This window comes from Simochromis diagramma, unplaced genomic scaffold, assembly GCF_900408965.1.
Source record: "Simochromis diagramma unplaced genomic scaffold, fSimDia1.1 OVJJ01000361.1, whole genome shotgun sequence".
Taxonomy (NCBI): domain Eukaryota; kingdom Metazoa; phylum Chordata; class Actinopteri; order Cichliformes; family Cichlidae; genus Simochromis; species Simochromis diagramma.
In genome coordinates, this window is record NW_024386860.1 from 18394561 (window position 1) to 18417200 (window position 22640).

Sequence of the window (22640 nt, forward strand, 5' to 3'; positions counted from 1 at the left end):
CTCAGATTTCACTGGTGAGGCTTCATGTCCAGCTTTTAACTCATGGTAAAAATTAGAGATGTGCATCCCTCGTTAATTTAAACATGTAGCAATTTTACTTCTACAAGGACTTTGATTTAACTTGTCAACTATTCAGACTAAATATTGAACTGAAATTCACTCTGTTAGCTCACAATAAACTTCTACACGGACTGTAAACCATCATCGGTTTCTCTGATGAATCCTGCTCTCTGCTTTGTTTCCAGTGTGCTGACAGCTTCTTTTCAGAGTTTCCTCCATCTTGATAACAACGCTCAGCCGTGACACGTGCTGCACTTCTGTTGCCATGGAAACCGCATCCAAACGGATAGAGGGGTCACGTACCTGGGGCGCTTAGCGTTTTCATTTTGTCCTCTAAAGTCTCATTTTTTCCACCGTAATCGAGCGGAGCGCTCTTCCTCACTCCCGACGTGCGACACACGGTGAAAACCACGAAGGCGTGAGGCCGAGTCCGTCTCTGGCACACGGAGATGTCAGAGATTTATGAGCAAACGCTGACACGTCGATCAGGCCACCCAGTCCAAATTTATCAGAGGGGGAGAGGCGAGAGGGGGGAGGAGGTGAGGAGAGGGGGGTGAGACCTGTCAGATGGTGAAAAGGGCAGAGATGACGACTCTAAACAACGGCTCGCCATCTGCTTTCTGACAACACAAAGACTTCTCACGGTCGGCTTCTTTCTGAATGACGCCCTGCAGAAAGAGTCAGAAAACCGTCCTTCAGCGGCGCCGCTTCCTGAGCCAACGCCTCGCAGCCACGCAACACTCGACGTGCCACATGCACCGCCATTAGAAAAGTTTGTTTTCAGTCAGACAGCGCAGGAAGTTCAGCGCAGAGACTAGATTCTTTTTACTGAACTGTTCACTACAACGAAGGGTGAAGCCAGCTTAGAAAAGGAGCAAACGAAGGCTTTTAAAATTATTTTCAGCCGTAATCTCAACCTGACACTGGCTGTGACGTCGCCCACTCATGGAACCTTCTTGAATCCTCGACAGTGTTTTGAGACCAAACATGATGAGAAATATTTTTGTTCATGGTTTTGGTTTTCGTTAGGGATTCAGCCTGTGTGTAATCTCTGCTCCCGTGTCCCTCGTTTCATGTCATGTTGTCTCATGTTGCGTGTCTTGAGTCTGAGTTCGGTCTGTGTGTTTCCTGTTTTATTTTGATAGTCCTTGTCCTACATCAGCGTATCTAGTTTTGCCTCCCCTGTCTCGTTGGGTCTGATTAGTCCCCGCTGTGTTCCCACCTGTTCCCCATCCTGCTCGTGTTTTCCTGTCTGTCATCGTGTCGTACCCTCACGATGCTGTGTTTGTCCCTCTGTGTTACTAGTTCTCAGTTCCTGGTTTGTTTTCTAGTTTAGCTTTGTATTCGATGTGAGTTTTCCGGCAAGCTGCCGTTTTGAGTTTTTTCCTTCGTCTTGCGTCGTGCACATGGGTCCTCGCCCTGCCTGCCACACAGCACAACCACGACAGATATGACTGAGAAACAAAAATCTTCTTTTTTAATCGTCCCTTTGGCTCCAACTGGACCATAATTTACAAAACGAACACGATTTCATAAAATAAGAGCTGTTATATTCACTGCCACCAGGGGGAGACTCCTCCCAAAAAGAAGCGATAACGCTGCTGCTCGCTTGATCTGTGGCTCTATGATACTTTTTATTATGGTCCCCTTAGAGTCAAATGTTACCAGCATCCATCTGGCCCTTCTGGATTCAAAACACTGGTAGCCACTAGAATACTTCACCTCGCCCGTGTCGGCTGTACGCTGACATAAAACACAGACGTAACTGACGGAGGGATGATGGCGAGTCGCACAAGCCTGGCTTCATGGACACTTTGATCTGCACCACACTCAAGTTTGTTGGCGTTCCAAAGAAAAACCTTTCCTGCCTCCTGAGCTCTGAACCTTTATCTATTTATCACTTAGTTATGAGACTCATACGGAGCCCCGCAGGGGACATGGGAGAAAAAAAAATTAAGACGGACTTTTGCGAGTTTTGCGAGATCTCGCAAAACAAACTCGGGATCTCGCAAAAGTTTTAGCCGCATTCTTCGGGCGCCGGCTCGAAGCCGACCGGGAGGTCGAGGCACGATGTGCCGGGAAAGCGGTGTTCCTCCCGGCTGTAGTAGGTCTCGACCTCCCGTTAGCTCGAAGCTAAGGTCGAAGGCCGAAGAATGCGTTTGTTTTGCGAGATCCCGAGTTAGTTTTGCGAGATCTCGCAAAAGTCCGTCTTAATTTTTTTTTTCTTCCATGTCCCCTGCGGGGCTCCGTAGACTCAATCTTCCCGTTAAACAAACAGAGGATTAATTTATCTTCTTTACGAATCCTCAAAATCCCTCCTCGGTGCTCGCCCTGTCCGAGTAAACCACAGAGCCCTTCATTGTGAGCATGTCCCTGGACAACACCTCCAGCTAAACACCGTGAACCGCTGACAACAGCTGAGGGCAGAAGATGGATTGGGGGCTGCAGCTAGCCTTTATTAGAAGGACTTTCAGGAGATAACAAGGACAAAGAGGAGCATAAGCAGGAGGCGGCGTGGGGGGCGGCACCTGAGATTGAGCAGCACGCTCCAGATTGATCCAAAAACAGCTGAGAGCTATGAGCTCAAATGTGTGAGAGTAAACATGCAACAGCACCAAAGGTCTATGGACATCTGAGGGCACAAATATTAACAGCTCCACACTCATCACAGCAATAATTCAATTTTATTCATATAGCACCAAATCACAACAACACTCGCCTCAAAGCTCTTTATGGTGGAAGGTACGGACCCTTTAATAACACAGAGAGAACCCAGTGTTGGTGGTGACGGCGGGAAGGAAAAACTCCCTTCTAACAGGAACGAATCATCTTCATGGGCACGAACGTCGTGGTCATTTTGGCTTTTTAATCATTTTCTTTAATCTGTTCTTTTCCTGGACTGGAATGACTGCAGCTTACACGATTTTGAAAAGCAGGAATTTGGTACACAAATATGAAATTCGTTTAGATTTCTCTTCTCCACACAGCGTCGACATGTACATACAGCCCCACTAACAACAACAACAAGCATAATTCTGTCTGCATATATAACCACGCTGAGCTGGTTTCTCGGCACAGACCTGAGTTTTGAGTGTAGGCCACAAATCTTAATTCAGCCGTATTCAAACACACATCAGGAGTGTTTTTGGAATCGGGCTAACAATACATGGTCCTCCCCGACCTCCACGCTGTTACAACTACACTTAAAAGCCGAATCTGTACCAGGGAACAATCATCTTTAAATGAACCTGACCAATTCGTGTCACGGTCCTGGTCAGTGACAGTGTTTAGTCTTTTGGTTTATGGTTCTGTGTTTCTAGCTCTAATAGTTCTTTGTTCTGGGATTTTAGTTCCTACGTTTTGTTTCTGTGTTCCCTTTGATCGGTGTCAAGTCCATGCCTCTTCCTGTTGTGTTTCCTGTTTTATTTTGATACTTCCTGTCCTGTTTGCAGTGTGTCTGCTTTTGCTTCCCTTGTCTCGTTCGGTCTAAGTTCTCCCAGCTGTGTGCCCCTCCTGTCTCCCGTTCCCTGTTTACTCTGGTGTCTATTTAAGCCTGTGTTTTGCTCGCCCTGTGTCATGTTGTACCCTCATATCTGTCTGTGTTCTGGCTGCTGGAGAAGCCTTGTTATGATTCCAGTCTAGTTAGTTTTCTGTTTGTTTGCCGCTGAGTTTACGTTGGCCGTCTTGAGTCCTGCACTTGGGTCCTGCCTGCCTGCCGCACACAGACCGTGATAATTCTGCTGAGAAGGTGGACAAAACCCCGACAGAAGTCAAGGTGCAGCTTCTTAATGAACGTTTAAACAAATATTGGCTGTACGTTCACTCTGACCCCGTTTGCTTCAGAGAAAATCCAAAATAATGAAAAATTTATTTTTTAAAAATCAATTCTTGTAAAGATTCCAGCACAGGAAAATAAATGTTCAAAGAAATCATTAAAAGCGTAAATTTACCATGACATTCATGCCCATTACGAGTGGATGTAAACATGTGACCAGTCTCAGCGTTTGTCCACTTTCTCACAGGAAGTTTCTCTTCCTGAAAAGAAACAATTTTCTAAAAAAGTCTTTCCTGTCACTTTAATGTAAATCTGATTCTAACCTGATCTGATCCAAACCCACAAACAGTCCTTTGAGTCCCAAAGTGACCAGAGATAAAGTCCTTAGAAGGTCTAACACGATGACCCGTCCTCACAAACATGGACATTTGACCACAGACACAAAACGAGTTTTGGCCGTTGGATTCTGGTTTGGAGATGACAGAAAGATGTGCTGGAAGGACAGCATGCTGCATCCCTGTGTGTGTGTGTGTGTGTGTGTGTCGCCCACTCGACCATTCATGTGTTCAGTCACTGAGGTGAGGAGTCAGAGACGTGATAAACATGAAGGCGGTGAGGATTTCTCAGGTCCTCGTCCTGCTGTAAAACTGTTTGTTTGTACTCGTATCACAGAGTCTGTGGGGACTTAGATCTGTTGGACACATTGTGGGAGCACGTCTCATTTTGGGGACAAAGAGCGAATCCGTATAAGTGCAGGTGCATCTTGGGATGAAGACTGGGTTTAGGGTTATCCTCCTGATGATGAATGTACACGACTGTAACGTCAACTTGATGATGAAGGCGTGACTGTGTGTGTGTGTGTGTGTGTGTGTGTGTGTGTGTGTGTGTGTGTGTGTGTGTGTGTGTGTGTGTGTGTGTCAGGGTTGGCGAGGAAGCGACAGAGCGTGACCGATGGAAAACGAGAGGAGTGATGAGATGGGGGTAGACGCAGATAGGACAGAGATAGAAGAGATATGTTATCAGTACTTGTGTCAGGTATTTCCTGTGAGTGTCTCCATCTGAGCTGATTAATAAGGACCTCAGATCTCTACATCAGCACAGCACAAATAATAAGGTGTGATTAGACGTATTTCAGCATAGTCAGAAAAAACTTTACTCTTGATTACATCTCTGAATCCTAACCTTCCTCTAATACTGCAGCTGCAGGCGATCCATGCAGGCTAACACAGCATTCATCCCCCCTGGTCCTCCTGTCCTGGGACACTTCAGGCCAACAGTCAACCCAGTTTTATTTCCATAGCACCAAATCACAACAGTAATCACCTCAGGCTGATTCATATTGTAAGATCAGCAGCCTACAATAATATAGAGAAAACCCCAAAAGTCAGACGCCCCCTTCTGAGCAAACACTTGGTGACAATGGAAAGGATAAACTCTCTTTCAACAGGAAGAAAGCTCCTCCAGAACCAGACTCGGGGAGGCGTGGCCATCTCAAAAAGGGCGAGGTCTCTTTGACTGACAGATGGATGGAGGGCAGGCAGCTGTAGCTCCTACCTGCCTGCTGGGCTTCTCCTTGTTCTGCAGTTGAAAGTATTTAATATAATTGTCCAATGAAATCCCTGCTGTGTGGTTAACTGTACAAACACGCTACCAAAGACGTCCACGCTCCAGCTTTCTGATAGAAATTCTCCCATTTTATTGAGTCAGCACAAGTTTGCAAGTATCTGCACGCACACATGCATAAGGCTGGGGATAGAAGTCACTAACAAAGTCTGCTAGTATTAGCAAGTTCGTTACTCCGTGCTCTCATCCTTATTTGATCAGTTCTTTCTAATAATAAAACGAGGGAGCCAAATGTTAACAATGTTTGTCACGTGAAAATGACATTTTTGGGCTCCACTCATTATCAACATCATGAAGCAGGAAGTCTTTGGAATGGAAGTTTTTTCTTTGTTAGAGCTCAGAAGAACTGGGTGCTGCCCCTCGGCAGGCTTCCAGTAATTGACCAGTCACAGTAAAGCATATTTTTAGGGAGGGGAGCGAACAACAGGAGCTAAAATGACTTGTTTCGAGATGAATCGTGCACTATAACAAGGATAGGAACTGTTTTAAACGCTGAATCATCCAAAGCTGGTCCATGGATAAGGTACGCTTTAATAACAGATGTTACTCGATTTTGATCATTTCATAAATGAATGTCTGACACACATAAGTGTGTTTTGTATTAAAGAGTCCGGCCACGTTAAGTGCACATGAAAGAAGAAGACGTCAGATTGACTCTCTGTGAATCAGAGCCGCTTCAGCTCGGACAGAAAGGACAGAGATGCTACGTTCAGCTCATGAAAGGCTCGCAGTCACCAGCTGCTGAATGCATCCCGAGCACAGGTTTGGTGTCTCTTCTTATCTGTGACGTATTTAATTATGCGTTTGTTCAAAGTCGCATTTACGACTGACAGATCACCGCTGTTGAACTCGCACACAAAGAAAATCTTTGTGATGACGACAAGCAGCTGAAGGAAACCAGTGAGACCAGTTCATGTTCTCACATCTTCTTCTGCTGGAACTATTTCGCAGCCTCAAAGCAACGAGCCGCAGTGCAATCCCACTGAGCTCTGTGTGACGGGAAGGAGGCGGCTCTGTTCGCCGAGCTCGCTCCACACAGACGTGAATGAGTGTACCGTCAGCTGACTCACCGTCTCTGCTAACATCCACAGACAGGTTCCTCGCACAAACAGGAGGAAACAAAGCATGACAGCAGGAAGAAGAGCTGAAAGCAGCGAAGAAGAGATAAAATCCCAAGGGTGAGGACGACAGCGCAAAACTCATGATGTGCACAATTCTTTTTTGCTCTTTTTTAATAGCCAGTACATAAAACTAAGCTTTGGTGATACAGAGCATACACCTGAGCAGTTTCATGGTCCCTCATGGAAGAACTTTCATCAGCGCCCTTATTTCCCCGCGGTCGCCACAGCAGATTGATCCACGTGTTTGATTTGGCATGGATTTTCCCCCAGATGCTGTTTCTGATGCAATTATCCCAGTTTGGAACCAGCACTAGCGGTAAATCAGCTTGTCAAATACCGAGGGTGGGTTTGCATCTTCTCCCAGTCTCAAACCAGGAATCGAGCGTAGGCACTGAACCCTCAGAGAGTCAGGGCCTCTGAGTTCTGCCAGTACGATATAATCAAATTAAAAATGCTCCAAAAGGCTCAAACAGCACAAACAAGGTCCAAAGATCCAGTTCATAATTCTCCAAAAATAAAACACCTACATTTTGTTTGACTCTGTCTGTAATCACACAAACGGTTTCATTACGTGAAGCCAACACTGTCAGTAACTAAAGGTGATTTTCAGTAAAAGCTGAAATTTGACAGAGTAATAATGTAAAAATGACTCGTGTTTCCTATTGTTGTAATTCTTCTGTTATTCAGTTTTATGGAAATATTTTCAGTTTATCAGCATCAAAGTTTCATGTTTTAAATATTTGTTGCAAATTGATGAAGTAAAAAAATGCTCTTCCTTTTTCTGCCTCAGACCAGTCTGACCTCTGAGCCTCCTTCCCCACAGAGCGGATGCTCTACGTCCCACGAGCCTGGAAACAGACCTCCAAATCCTCCACCTTGCACTGCCACTCGAGCCACAGCACAGCGTCTGAAGACAACAGTCTGAGTGAGCTTAGACGAAGTTCAGTTAAAGCTGCTCGGTGGCAGGAGCTGAACAGGTGGGTGATCTCTGATCACTAATCAGCCTGATTGATTTTACTGCTCAAAGACTGTAGCACATCTGCTGAAGGAGCTACAGTGCAAGCATGTACAAGCCAATATCGCCATCTAGTGTCCGCCTGCAGAACTGTTTCTGTCCTGCAGCTTCAGCACTGCTCTGTGTCCTCTGAGCTCGAGTGCGAGGCCTCCATCAGCAAAAGTCCAAACGTTCCAAATATTACCATCAAACATTTACAAATCCACTCAAGAGGAAGCAAACATTTATAAATAGATCGTAAACACTTTCACACTTTCATACTTTTTATGTTTTTACTCATTTTTAAATTCATTTTGTTTGTCTTAATGTGCCTTTATCACTAATTTTACTTATTACTCTAAATATGTTCTCTATGTAACCTATTTTCTACACTAAAGCATATATATGTATGTATTTATTGAAACGTGTTAAATAAATGTAATTTTTTTTATCCAACAATCAAATCTAATTGGGATTAAAAAGCAGCAAAAACATCCAGATGCCAACAAGATGATTCAAAGCTACTCACAGCTTCTCTCCATCTGCAGCTTTGGCATCCTGAACCAGAAAAACCGAACCAAAACTTCCTCGGCCCAGATTCTGCAGGATGCTGTATCGCTTAGCGACCAGACCACCGCCTCCGGGGGTCAAAGGTTGGCCGGCTGCCACCTCCTGGAACCGAGGCATCCTGTCAGCTCACCTGTGGAATAAGAAGAGGCGACGGAGAGCTCAGAGTCACTAAAAGCGCAGTTCGACTTCCCCGAATGGAAAAATGATATCCATGTATTACGTCTGTGTGTTCAGACTGGCCCTCCACAGTAATTCACTGGTCCAGTGTTCCACGACCAGGACGAAATACGTGTCATGTTCCTTCCACCGCCCGACAATATCTTCAGTCGTAATCAGTAACGCTACAGCCGCAATATACACAGTGCAGGTAGAGCACCGCTTTCCCCTCCCGAGTCGCCTGATGGTTATCAGCTGCATCCAAAGTCCCACAGGCTAACCAAGCCTGATAAGACTCCTTCTTTAGCATGATGGTTCCTTTTACCTCTGATGTCCACCATCTTCTGTGGTTAGCACCATGACAGGCACCAACCACCTTGCAGCCCCAGCTCAGTGCAGCAGCTTCAGCAATGGCGGGGCTGAACATGGTGCATTCAAACTCAGTGTTTCCCTTGGAATGCTGTCAACTCTCTGCCAGAGATGGGAGTCTCCCGGACTGTGGGCTCTGCTAGGCGTTTCCAGTGTACCCTCAGTATACATTTAGGCACATTGGGTCTATTAAACATCCTCCTTGGCCACCTGATCCAACCCACTGCATCTGGTTGAAACCTCTCAACCTCACGCATAAGCTCACGCTCCTTCCACACCAGACAGGTGACGTTTCATGTCTCGGTAGCCGGGCATTGGTCTACCAGGATCTCCACCCTTGGTCGCCACCCAGCACACTGCATGCAACCCCTAAGCCACCTTCTGAGGGTGGTGGGCCTACAGGATTGTGAGCCCAAGTCCTTTCCTGCCTGGCTCCAGGGCGGGACCCCGGCAACCCTATCTCAGACACGTTGAACTGTTTCCTAGGCTTTTCACTCATGAGGGTTTCTGAATAGCTCTTTGTCTGGTCCTTCACCCAGGACCAATTTGTCATTTGACAACATAGCCCCTGGGATTCCTGGGATACACAAAACCCTCCACCATGATAAGGTAGCGATTCACAGAGGGGATCATAGATTAATTTCTAAAGACAGAGTAAAATAAAATCACAGATGTGGTATTTCTTTCATTCTGAAAAGAAGAAGAAACCAAAAAAGTCTAAGAAACAATCAAATCCATCCCAGAGTGAGAGAAGTGAAGCAGAAAACTGTTAAGGCTTTCATCAGAGGAGTTATTTTATTTTGAAAACATTTCAGGAAATTGGTTTTATTTTGAAAATGTGACCGGACCCATAAATGCACACACTCAATCGCTTTGTCCGTTAATGGAACTCGGGTACCAGTATCATGTCTTTTTTAAACAACTGTTTTCTCGAGCTTAGAGCATGCGCGGGATGGAGGATACGGCAACCGGAAGCTTTTCAGCTGTTTGTATCCGCTGCTTTAATCAGCTCGTTTGTTCCCGTAAAACCGACGGCGGAGAAGAAAAAAGGAGAAAAGGAGCTAAAAGTGTCCGATAGTGAAGTTCTGAGGATCTCGAGTAGCGGAAAAGCTGCCGCGTCATCTCGCGATATTTGGGTTTTTAAATGAACCATTTAACCAGGTAAATAAACTGGAGCGATGATTTGTGTTGTTTACCTGCAGCAACTCTGGATGGCGGACTTCCGTGTTTCCATGGAAATTAAAAACAACGAACGCGCAGGCGCACTGACAAATGCAGGGGAGGAGCTTACATCAGGAGCTCTCACCAGGTGTTCTCACCTTGTTTACTTCCTGCGACCAATCTGCTGCTTCCTCTGTGGTCACATGAAGCTGAGGCGACACAAACTGAATATATTGCATACTGTTACTTCTTGCTGTCAGTAGCATTTAAGCTGACAAAGCAACAAGCTGCGTTGAAAGACCTTCAAACTATACGTCAGTTTTCACATTTTATTTTATTAGAATAAAAACATATATAAGCGATGCTTTTCTCTGAATTCTATCGATACGTTTGTGCTGCAAGAAATTGTTAAAAAACGAAGCATTTTCTAAGGACAGCATGAAAAACAGTAAAGAAAGAAAAATGCTGCCTCTTTCCTATTGGTTGAAAAATGTACCATGTCGACCAATTGAAAAAAAAAAACGACAACACGTGGTTGTTTAGGAAGAGAGAGAGAGGGCGGGATTTGTGATGTTTAGCGTGTTGGGAGTGTGTTGTGTGTGTGTGTTGTGTGTCAGTGAGGGCACTAATGAATGTGACAAAGGCTGCAGTGCAAACACTGTCTCCAGGTGGAAACAGGAGCAGTGATGCACGTCCTGCTGTCAGGCCTGCAGCTTTGTCCCTGTGCTGTTCTCTGTCTCGTAGCCACAAACTCATTTTCTTCACTGACACAAATGATTCGTGCGGCATCTTATTGTGACACCTGCTTGTTCTCTCCAGTGGCGGTCCTAGCCTGTTTGGCGCCCCGGGCGAACACCCCACCCCCCCACACACACACACAAACAGACACATAAAACATGTTAAGGCTTGTACATTAACATAAAACTGTTGTTGAAATTCACCAGAGAAACACACAAACACACACACATGAAGAGAGAGAGAGTATGCGTTGTATGAGAACAGGACAAATCAACAACTGACAATCACTAATTAATATTAAAATCTGTAACATAATATATTGTTTGGAGTTTAGTTTGTTACTGTTGCTGTTTTTACCATTTCTTCTTGGAGCAACTGTAACGCACATCATTTCCTCAGGGATTAATAAAGTATTCTGATTCTGATTGTTTCAGGATGAGCTGCCATCATCCAATCACACATCTGCTTACCTGCATCTTTTGCTCGTTTCTCCTCCTCTTCTTTTCTCTTTTTCTAAACTGAGCACCTGATGGCTTTGAACTTTTCTTGTCCATCTTCCATTGGTTTTAATTTTGCACTCCAGTAGGAACACCCATCCCTCAACCCGAGGATCAACTTAACCTAACACACCTACACCTTAGTTCACGGATTCACTTTGTCTAAGATGCATTTCTGGGATTTCACACAACCCAGGATTCAAATCATGAATACATAATGGGCTTGGATTTACAACATTATGAATGAAATGTGCTCTATTTGGAAGCAGCAGGCCCCTCCCCTTTCGACAGGTTGTGTGTGTGACTTTAAATCATCAAACTATAAATTATAAATTTTAAATTGTCATTGATCCTTTACCCCGAGTCCTAAAGTGTATATTTATTTTCTTACTGTTCTTATGTTTATTGTTTGTTTCCTTGCACTACTGTAGCTGGAGCCTCGTCATCTCGTCTCTATATGCTGGACTGTCTGTAGCGGAGATGACAATAAAGTTTACTTTGACTTCAGCAGCGAGCAGGCGCACCTCGCAAACGGAGGGCGCCCTTACTCCCAGGAAATGGGCGTAAGAACACCGATCGGTGTCTATACCATCCCCACTATATATTATATATACTATACATTTTACATCAGATGAAAACTTTGGGTGTAAAATTCAGATAATTATTTATTAAAAGCTCGACATTTTAAATGAGAATAAGAAAGAAAAGTATGTCTTTGTGCCCCCTTTTCCCTGTTCATGCCCTATCGGCCCCCCTGGCTAAACCATGCTAGATCCGCCCCTGCACAGTTACGTCAGCTGCGTAGAAAAGGATCCTGGTGTAGAAAGGAATATTAAATAAATTCTAACAGCAGCTTATCAAGCTCAAACGTGCTGCTGTTGTTCAGCTGCTGGTTTCCTCTTTCTGGTGCAAAGTGGGCCAAAAACAAAGGAGAGACGATCAGCTGATCATTGATCATGATTGAAGCAGCAACAGGAGAGAGAGAGAGGCAGTCGCTCCATATGTCGGTTAAGCTTAACGTGGGAATGCTTTACAAACATTCAGAGATGAACTTACACACTTGCTGTACTTCTCTCTGCGATAACTTTGTCGGAGATGAAATGCCGGGTTGGTAGCGAGGCTCCAAATCAGGGGCGATTCTAGGATCAGAGCTTTGGGGGTGCTGAGCACCCAGAGAGCTGCCCAGCCAGGCAAGATCAACTTTACTCGTCACGATGAGACGTCTTCCCCGTCTCTGTCAGTCCCTGCATCCTTAAATGTTGTCCCAAGTTGTCTCTGAATGTCTCCTCGGTGCATTTAAACCCCTGTTCCTCCCTGTCCTCATCGTCTGTTATCTTCGTCTCCATTATCAGTCATCATAATTTTACCATCTCTGTGCAAGTCTGCAAATTTCTTTATTAAATCATAAGATTCTTAAATTCATCAAGTCTCTCTGTGCCTGGGTCCTCGTCTCAAAACATGACATCACTGTTTTGTACATCTAAACACAATTTAATCCCACATTTGTGAAAGAAAAGCAAAACACTTTTTTGAAAAGTCTGTAACAAAACCATCAAATCTGATCAAGGTTATTTAAATGCTGCTAAAGAAGAATGGATTGGAATAGAAAAATACATATATTAACCTTAATTACTGGGAGAATAATGAATGATGCTCATAGTGAGTAAGAAGTAAACTGACTGCATTTTTTGGATACATACAAAAACACTCTGAAAAACAGAATAAATTATTAAAAATAAATTATTACAAAATATTAAAAAAAAACAAAATAAAAATGGAGGCAACTTTGCCTGTGGTAGAATGTATACAATGTATGAAAAAATCTTTACTGCAGATACTAATTTTGTGTTGTAAGATTTATGACTTTCATGCTTTCATGGTGGTCCTTAGGAGAGCTTGACCTTTTATCAGGTGGTCCACACTGTAAAAAGTGTGAGAAACACTGATAAGTGTGTGTGTGCTTTTGGAAAACATTTAAAGCTGCTGTACAGAATCTTTGAAACAAGCTTAAAACGTTTTTAGAAACAGAGCATCTGCTTCTCTTTACAGCTGCTCACTCCACCAGGGCTGTTTGGCTCTTTCTGATAGTGAGCAAATGTGATGCACGTACTGCGGCAGTCATACAGACAACTGGACGGTCCAAAGGTTGGCCGACCTATTACTGGCTGAGGTTTTAGCAGAGCTGTGGCTGAACCACATAAAAATATACCATTAATGCTTCAGCACCCCCCAAAAATGGGCTAAAATCGCCCTAACTCCAAATGCTCAACCAGACCGCCGTCAGGTCTCGCACGCTACAGCCGCTCTATCACGTGACACATACTGCTCCGACGTGCTCCGAGTTACTCCACGTCGCAAGTTTTGTGGGGTACTTTAATTACATTTAATGGATCGGATTACATTTTTTTTATTTCTCTCCGATGTCCGATCCAGTAATTTAGGTCAGTATCGGACCGATTCCCATACGTCATGTCGGATCGGTCCATCTCTAAATAAAACTGAACAGATCTAAAGAAGGTGTTCCTGAAATTTGGCTTTATTAGAACAGGACGGATGGATGAGCACAGCCCTCTCAGCACAGGGCTGACAGGACTTATAAACCGTAATATATACATCAAATACACAGTGACTTAATAAAAGAAATCAATAAATACACAAACACTTCAACCGCTGCCTCCTCAGACTGCATGAGTAACAGGAACCACTCACTGTCGGATCTGTGAGCGCTAAAATGACTCTGTTACTAGAGCCATCCAGTCGTTCTCTAAAAGTGAACATTAACTTTCTTCAAAGTGCTTTAAAAGTCCAAACACCCACAGCTACAAACATCTGGCTGGCACTACCCCCTTCTAGGTCTCCTGACCACAAGGGGGCAGTATATAACAGTATGCAACAAACATAAATCAACAAACTCACATAAACAAAAGCTGAATTTGTGTCAAACAGTATTTGCCTGCACATAGAGCTTACATCGTTGTCTGTATATGTCATCATTTCTTTGGTCAGTAGTAAAGTAACCGAGGTATTTCCCCTTTTTGAAAGAAAAAATGTGTAACCCCTGGACTAAAGAACAAATGCTCCACGTGGGCGAGGTGCTAATTTTCAGATGGCAGGTCTACATCTAGAATCAAAATGAGCACAAACATCAACAACCAAAGTGAAGCATTAAGACAAAACAGAGCAATGTCACACAGGATCCACACATTTGGGCCACAAAATAGATGTAAATTGATTAAAGTAAGACACAAATCAGACAAAAACAGATGCAGCAGGATCACAAACAGACACATGTTGGCTACATGTTGATGCTAAATGACTAAAATCACACGTGCAACACTTTCTACATATTTGACAACAGAAGAAAAACACAAACAAAGTCGGAATGTATTTTTAATTATTTTAAATTTTTATTTTATGCCAAATTAGATATTTTGCATAATCAAGCACCAAATCACAAAGTCTCCTCCCTGTTTGTACTGTAAGGTCAAAACCCTACAGTACTACAGAGAACCCCAACAATCAAACGATCCCCCTCTGAGCAAGCACGAGGCAACTGTGGGGAAGAAAAACTCCCTTTTAACAGGAAGAAACTTCCAACGGAACCGGGCTCAGAAGGGACGGCCATCCGCTGCGACCGGTTGGGGGGGATGGAAATCAAAAAGGAGACGAGATGGCGTGAACTACAGTTGTTAGAATTTGGATTTGGTGCTAAAATTCTGCTTCAAGATGTTAAAAGAAGCAGGGCGGCGGGGAAAAGCCAGGATGGTCATTTCAATCATCTCTGGCTTTAGTGAACCACCTGAAGGGTTTTCGCAGAGTTTTTCCCAACGCTGAAAAAAACCTGGAAATTTTGGACTTTTTGGGAGGACCGGGGATGACTCCGAGGCGCATTTGTAGATGCTTTGTCAGAACCTCATCAAAAGACGCATCCTTTGCCATCGCAGCCTTTAACACAGTGTCTGGGGAGCCAAACTCCTTGATGAGGCATTTGGTCATTTTCTTGATGAACTTTTTCTTGTCATTCATCAGACTTGTGACGGACTCTGTGCTGCTGAGTTCAGGCTGCATCAGATCTCTCAGACGCTTGAGGATCGCCTCAGGTTCTTTTGTAGTACATGCTGCACTGGCAAAAAAGTGGTGAGTTTCAGGGTTAGATTTTCTGATGACTCTCATCATGAGGAGAATGGCGAGGTCACTGCAAATTCTCTCAGCATCAGAAGATGACGCTGATACAGACCTCATCTCTGACATGTCAGAGGAATCCTTGGGTGAGCCTGAAACACTGGCAGAGCGTTTTTGTGGGGAAATGCTCCCAGACTTTGGTGACTGATCAGGTGTCTGATCAGGTGTCTGATCAAGTTCCAGAGAGCATTTTTCTGGGGTACTGCTCCCAGACTTTGGTGACTGATCAGGTGTCTGATCAGGTGACTGATAAGGTACCAGAAAGCATTTTTCTGGGGTACTGCTCCCAGATTTTGGTGACTGATCAGGTGACTGATCAGGTGTCTGATCAGGTGACTGATAAGGTACCAGAAAGCATTTTTCTGGGGTACTGCTCCCAGACTTTGGTGACTGATCAGGTGTCTGATCAGGTGACTGAAAAGGTACCAGAAAGCATTTTTCTGGGGTACTGCTCCCAGACTTTGGTGTTACAGGTGTCGGAACAGATTCTCTTCCACTTCCATCTGAATCTGTGCTGGTTTCCTTTGTTGTTTTCCTCGTTCTTTTAATAATGTTCTGGATTTCTTCCACAGCCACAGAAATTTTGTCCTCAATCAGGTGATCTTCGTCTTCGTTCTCCACCCAGAGTAAAAGTTTTTGTACAAACTTTTCTACTGCGTCTTCTACGAGCACATAGAGGACTTCAGCAGAAAAGGGACGCATTGATCCATGTGCTGGTTGTGGAGTCCTGCAGATGACGGTGTCAGACAGGGATCTACCCATTACAGGTTCGGGGACTTGATACAGTCGATCCGTCATAAGTAGATCAAACATTTTTGCCGTTAACTCCACAGTGAAATCTCTGGTTGCTCCACCAGTTCTAAAGTTTTCCACTGTTTTGTGGATGCTGAAGACTTTTTCTTTCTTTGTTAATTTCTCATACAACTGATTGACGTCTGATCTAATCGCGTCGAAGTCGACGGGAGAGGAGCGTATGTAACGGAGCAGTGTGTTTCGGCTGGAAACCGTACTTTTATCAGAGGGCACCGTGTCACCTTTGGGGTCCTTGCAAATGTTTTTCAGACAAACAAGAAATTTTCTGTTTGCCTTTATTACTTTTCTCAGGTCTTTTTTCGTTGTTTCAAATTGTTTTCTGGCAAACATGGAAAAGCGCTGTTTGCGTGCTTTGAGCCGGGAGTGAGAGGTGGATTGCAACCATCTGGAGAAGAAGTCTCTCAGCTTGTTGGTAATTAATCCTGCATTAAAGGCAGGACTCCTCTCACAGGGCTCTTCGCTGCTTACATCCATGTCGCCAATGATCTCATTTACGATGTCAGCTGCAACCACTTCTACTGGGGTTGCAGCCCGGAAACTTTGGCTTCCTGCGGCTCGTTTTGTTTCGTCCTTTTCTGTTAGAGTTTCTTCCTCATCTTTATCTGTCATCTCTCCATCTGAGCTCCTTGATGACAGAATCACAGAAATCTCTGCGATTGCTGATTGCACGGACATCTTTGAATCCGTACTTTCTGTACCGGAATCAGAGCCGCTCGACAGCTCACGCGCGTGCCTTTTGAGGCACGAGGCAGCGTGGCAAACCATGCGGTGCAGCTTTTTAATATTACTACATTTGCCGCTGACATAAACGGCGGGGTCTTGCGGGAGATCGGGGCTTTCTCTAACGAGTTTGACCGTTGAGCTGACCTTTTCGGAGATCTCTTCCTCAACCATCCGTGTCAGCTCGTCGGTGCTCTCAGGTCGCTGTTCCGGGACGTTAAGAGCGCCGGCGATGGCGGCTGAGATGGAGTCTCCGAGGGACGGGCTTATTTTCCCCGCACCTAAAGGCTCCGGATCTTCCTTCATCATGCGATCCTGAATAACAGGAAGGGCATTTTTGAGGATTCTGCTAGAGGCGGTCTGAATGATTTCACAAATCATATCAGCGAGCACCGCTCGGACGCCTGAGTCGCATGTGCCACTTTCTATCATGCTCCACTCAGCTCCAGAGAGCCTTTGGAAGCACCTGTTGAAAGGTGGCATAATCTGGTCTGGTGTGACCACGACTGTATTTTCGTTTTCGCTGCGTGTTGACATGGTTGTATCGCACATTAGATTTTCTGGGTTTGAGAGAACAGCTGGATAATTTCCTTGTTGGGAGAACGCCGACTGTTGAACATTTGCAAACAGATGAGCAGTGATGTTTCTGTGTGAGCGCTCCTATTTAAAGCTTCCCCTGCCTGTGACGTGGCTGTGACGATCGAAGCAGAAGCTGATTCCTTTGATCTGCCAGTGACGCCACACAGAACGCACGAGCGCACGGATAGAAGCCGCGCCCTCACCATATCCCAGGATACACTGCGAGTCAGCGGTTGAAGAAAAATGGCGGACGGCCGAAGTGACGCGCAGAAATACCGTCTTCAAAGTGAGCGCTGGGCTTTTGTCCCACTGCAAATATACCGCGGAACAAATGTTAGCATAATGAGAAGTCTTAAAGTCGCATTTAGCGACCCTTCGGCTAAGTTACGTGACGTTAGTGAGGTCGCGTTTAACGCGCTCTTTCTCCGTTAGTTCGTTCAGGTTTCTGCCGAAGCTCCGTCTGGTTGTCGCTGTGAAGCCAAACGTACTTAAACGGTTCAGGAAACACCGAGCAGACGGTTGAGCAAATATGTGGCCCGCGAACTGCGGTGAGGACGCAGACTCAAGCATGCTGTGCTGCAGTTTGTCCTTAAAGAGCTCTCATCCTGTTTAAAGCGCTAACAATGAGACAGACAGTAGATGGAGAAGTCCTCCTGCTGTTTCCTGCTGTTGTTGTCAGGCTTATATCAAACAACCCGAGTCTGTCACCTTTGTTATAAAGACCAACACTCTGCAGGATCCTGTTTCTCTCTGATTCAAACACATAAAGTGTGTCTGTGTGACGATAAGAGAAAACGGTGTTTTCATCCTGCAAGTTCACACAGATTTGATAAACTTCTGCTGCTTTTGTTGCTGACTGCTGTGGTTGATTTCCTTCTGCAAGTGTCCAGAGTCAGAAGAGCCTGAGAAGGTGAGAGGAGACGGAGGCTCTCCACCCCTGATGAGACACCAGGACAGATCCAGGACAGTGTGTGAGGAGGAGGAGGAGGAAGAGGAGCCAGCAGCAGCTGAGAGATGCAGAGGAGAGCAGACAGCTCTCTGTAGTTGAGGGACTGCTAAAAACACTGAAAACACTTTTATATTTGCTTCCTGTATCTGCAGAAGCATCTCCAACACAACCTGTAACAGCTGCATACAGGAACCACTCACTGCTGTTCGTCCTGCAGGATCTGACAGGGAACCAAGGAAAAATAAGGGAACCACAGACAACTTTGATAATGCTTTGATTTATCCAGAATATATGTAGTTCAAATATTGTTTTCATCAGTGGGATTGTGCTGGTTTCAGTGGGGAAAGTGTGCAGCTCATTTAGACACAAAGTTGTCCCTTCATAAAGTGTGTCAGTATTTTCTAAAGATGTTTCTGTATCATCTCTCTGCTGTTAGAGCCTCCAAACATCAGCCTGCTTATGCTCTCACATCTGCAACATCTGAAGTGAATTATGCTGCACAGTTTTGTCATCAATAAGAGAAGATTTACTGCATCAGTTTGTCTTCATTTCATCTGAAACACACACGGATCAAATCTCTGACTTTATTTTTGGGATATTGCCCTTAAATGTAACTAAAGCTTTCACACAGGGCTCATAAATGATATGAAATAGAAATAAATACCTTGAATTTTGACTGAAATGTCATATTTGATTCCACCACTGAGCTTTCTTTGTGCAGAATCAGAATGGGTTTTATTTCCAAATGTTGAGCAGCTTTACAACATTAGCAAATTGCTGCTTAGTGCAAAACACACTGTCAGACAACGCTGAAAGAAAGCAAAAATGAAAAGTGCTCAGTAGATGTATACATGATAGCAGGTGGTGCTCAGTGCAAGCATGGAGTGATGCAGTGAACAGTGTAGGCTCACTGTGTTCTGTATCTAGTAAATATCAATGATGTCACTCCTGATACGTTTGTACCATCAAACTGAAATGAGACTAGTGTCAGCAGCTACACTAGCAAACTGTTTTACTAAGCTTAGCATCATTGTTGTCTAAGGCGACTCAGCGCATGGCTGTAATGTTCTCTCACGCAGCTGAAACGACAGTTTTCACATAGAAAACAGTTTAACTCAGAACTGGGTGCTTTTGTGTTGAATCGTTTTCATGATGTCTGTTTGTCGGCTGCGCTCGCACAGGATGGAAATACAGGTTTAAAAAGACCTCGAGTCCTTTTTCATGTACTCGTGGTGGCTGCAAGTACTCAAACCTTCAAAACACAAAACTAGAATGTTGCCAACTGGTTGTTAAAGAGAATAATCCAAAGCAGACTTCAGGTTTACCCTCATTTCTGATCTTCTCTTGATCTTACACATCATCAGATATGAGACCGAGTGCTCTGTCATGTGGATAGTCAAGTTTTCTGAGTCCTAACAAGAAGGAAATCTAAAGGTTTCCATCGAATGAAACTAAAGACTGAAAATAAATAGAGGAGCGCTCTCTCCTTCCTCGGCACCGCCGGCGTCGAGCAGAACAGACCCACGCTGACTCCCGGCAAAGGTGGACTTCTCCGTCACCACGGGCAACGAGCTGGCATCCGGCTGCCGTGGCAACACCGTTCACCGTGTGATCACTGCAACAGGTATGTCTTGTATCAACATGACCACCTGCAGCACATCCAATAATGATATTTAACCAAGTTTATCTTTTGCATTTCTTGGTATTTCTTTGTGAAGCACTTCGTGATCTTCGCATCGTGAGGCGCTACACAAACCACATTTTATTTTCTTTCAGTGAAATTTAGTGGTGACTTTAAAATCAGTGCATTTTATTTGTCTGTGACTGAGCCTCCATCTTTGGGAGTGGTGCTGTGTGAGACTCTCAAAGCACGTTTTGCACTTTTAGAGGAGATGCACTAAAACTGTAACATCATTAAAAAGACGCTGAAGCCAAACAAACAAAGAACAAAATAAAAACTGTTTGTTGTCTATGATTGGAACTGACATGTGAAATGTGTCGGGTTGTGTCGTCATCATCACTGATTTGTTTGGAGGAGTCGAGCTTGAACGCTCTTTTGTCCCAATTCTAATAATGACAACATTATTCAAATAAGACTGAAGTGGTCGGGCAGAGAATCAGCACTGTATCCATGCAAACACATGCACAGCAAGCAAACCTCCGTCTTGGATTAAAATGAAGACGCAAACATTTCCAAGTGCGTCCATCTTTGCTGATGATGCAGCAGACACGCTGACCTCCAGTCAGGAGGAGGAGCATGTTCTTCCTCTCACAGACACTGAAGCCTGAAACCGAACGGCCCGTTTACTGCGTTTAACCTCAGTCCTAGTTTCATGGTTCGACGCCTGTGACCTCGTTTAGCTCCAGTTCACAGCCCGTTCTGCCAGACGTCAGTCTGTTTGCATCTGTACTAACTTTGAATAAGTCATCTTCAGTTAAACGACTCTGAGCATCTTTAATCAAATGCACTTTAATGACCACTGGGCTGCTTTCTAAAACCACTTTTACAAAGTCTCTGATGGACGTGGGAGGAGGAGCGAGGATGACATTTATATCAGATGAAGAGTTCTGACTGTGTCACAGCTGCACAGACGTCTCATCGTGTCGGGTATGTTCTGCATATGTTTGGTTTATTTGATAATCTCACACATTCATTGTCTGGTATTCTAATAAACAAAATGATGATAATTGAAGGAAGACAACATTTTTAAAGTTGAACGTTTCAAATGTTGAATATGTTTGATAGTTTTGTTTGAATGATTAGATTAGATAGAAATGGAGTGAATGACAGAGACAGCTGCCTCTTTGTTGATGCTGCTTTAAGTGTTATGATTAATAATGAACGAGCAGCTGCAGATGAGATTCATGAGGACGTCTTCACAGTTTTTCAGCTCTCAGTCATGAAGAGGTGTGGACTGATCCTGCTGCTGCTCTCAGGTCTGTGAACTCATCTCAGTCGCCTCATTTACAGTTTGAATAAAACGTTTGATATCAGAAAATCAAAGAAAGCACAAAGTGAACTGCTCCATAGGGATTATTTTAAAGGTGTCTGTAAACGAGCTTCAAGCAGTCACAGGAACACTCGTACAATCTCCAAAGACCTTTGTCATGTCAACTGAACTTCTAAAGGTTTCTTTGGGTCCAGTTAGAAGTTTGATTGACAGTTTAATAGTCGGCAGTTTGTAACAGTTTGTATAAAGTGAAGTAAAAGAGTAAAGAAAGAAAGGAGGGAAGAGTCAGTGCATGAACGTGGCTGTTTGTGTGCACTGCTGAGAAAAACACGTCTTGATTTTATTTTCTGTGTAGAAATCTGACTGAAAGCCTGAAACGCTGCAAACCCGTCAGCTCGCTGAAAAAGATCCTGACTGCTTTTACCACGTCCGTGTGCACGTTAGAGCAGGGCGATATGGCCAAAAATATTTATCACGATATAAATTTGAAAATTTGCGATAACGATATAACTGACAATATAATTGATGCGAGACAAAATACAACTCCACAACTTTGCTAGCGCACAAAAACCCATCCATTTATTTTCACTTAAACAAGCAGCTGTTTTATGTGCATTAAAGCTATATAAACATTTAACAGTGCAAATGCAAATTCTTTGCTGAAAGTTTAACCAAAAGGCATTTCCAGTAGAAATGGGCTGACATATCCTGAGCATAACCAAGTATAACATCCACCAAAGTTAAAAAGAGGAGCTTTGCAACATTAAACTGCAGTGAGCCAAATAAAAAAGTCAAATATGTATTTTTCGGACCATAAGGTGCACGGGATTATAAGACACATTAAGGGAAACAAAGCAGTCAGATAAATCAAACTTTATTCAACTCATTCTTCTTGCTTCCTCCACTTCTGTACCATCGATTCATTAATGCTGTTTTCTATCACAGCGGCTCTATTCCCATGTTGTTGCAGTATATTAATGACTAACCTCGTATTGTGGATGGATTATCTCAGTTGTTCTCCTGACGAGTTTGGTCCGTTTACAGCATCCTGCCACGCGACTGTATTTGTCTCTAACCATCAGGAACCTTCACGTTAACTTTTATCGAGTGGAAAAGTGTTAGCGTTCATCCTCCAGCTTCAGTGTTTATGCTATGCTAACATAGCTGTGTTGCTAGCGATCACGTAGCACATCATTATATACCAGCTAGCCCAACTTCAGTAACTTTACAAACGTCACTGCTGTTTAGTTCCCTGTCTTCATTTATGTTGGAAGTGATAGCAGAGCAGTATGTTTGAACTTTTTCAGAAATCTCTCAGTCAGAACAAGCAAAACTAGCGAGCTAACTTCCGCTAGCTTCCTGCTAACTTCTAACTCTGTTAA

At 44.1% G+C, this 22640-nt stretch overlaps 2 protein-coding genes across 3 annotated transcripts in view; one reads left to right on the plus strand and one right to left on the minus strand.

Annotated features, from left to right (window-relative positions):
* Positions 1-10138, minus strand: part of nek11 (NIMA-related kinase 11) — a 62474-nt gene extending 52336 nt beyond the window's left edge. Inside the window, exon 1 of the mRNA XM_040030897.1 lies at positions 8103-10138. Within this exon, the coding sequence (XP_039886831.1) occupies positions 8103-8260 (158 nt within the window). The 5' untranslated portion in view covers positions 8261-10138. The remainder of the gene's footprint in view (positions 1-8102) is intronic.
* A 10398-nt stretch (positions 10139-20536) lies between these two features.
* Positions 20537-22640, plus strand: part of LOC120732964 (C-type mannose receptor 2-like) — a 4949-nt gene continuing 2845 nt past the window's right edge. Inside the window, exons 1-2 of one of the 2 annotated variants that reach the window (XM_040030899.1) lie at positions 20537-20915; positions 21191-21244. In XM_040030899.1, the coding sequence (XP_039886833.1) occupies positions 21208-21244 (37 nt within the window). In that variant the 5' untranslated portion in view covers positions 20537-20915; positions 21191-21207. Of the gene's footprint in view, positions 21245-22640 lie in introns of both variants that reach the window. The other variant, XM_040030898.1, reaches the window with a different exon arrangement.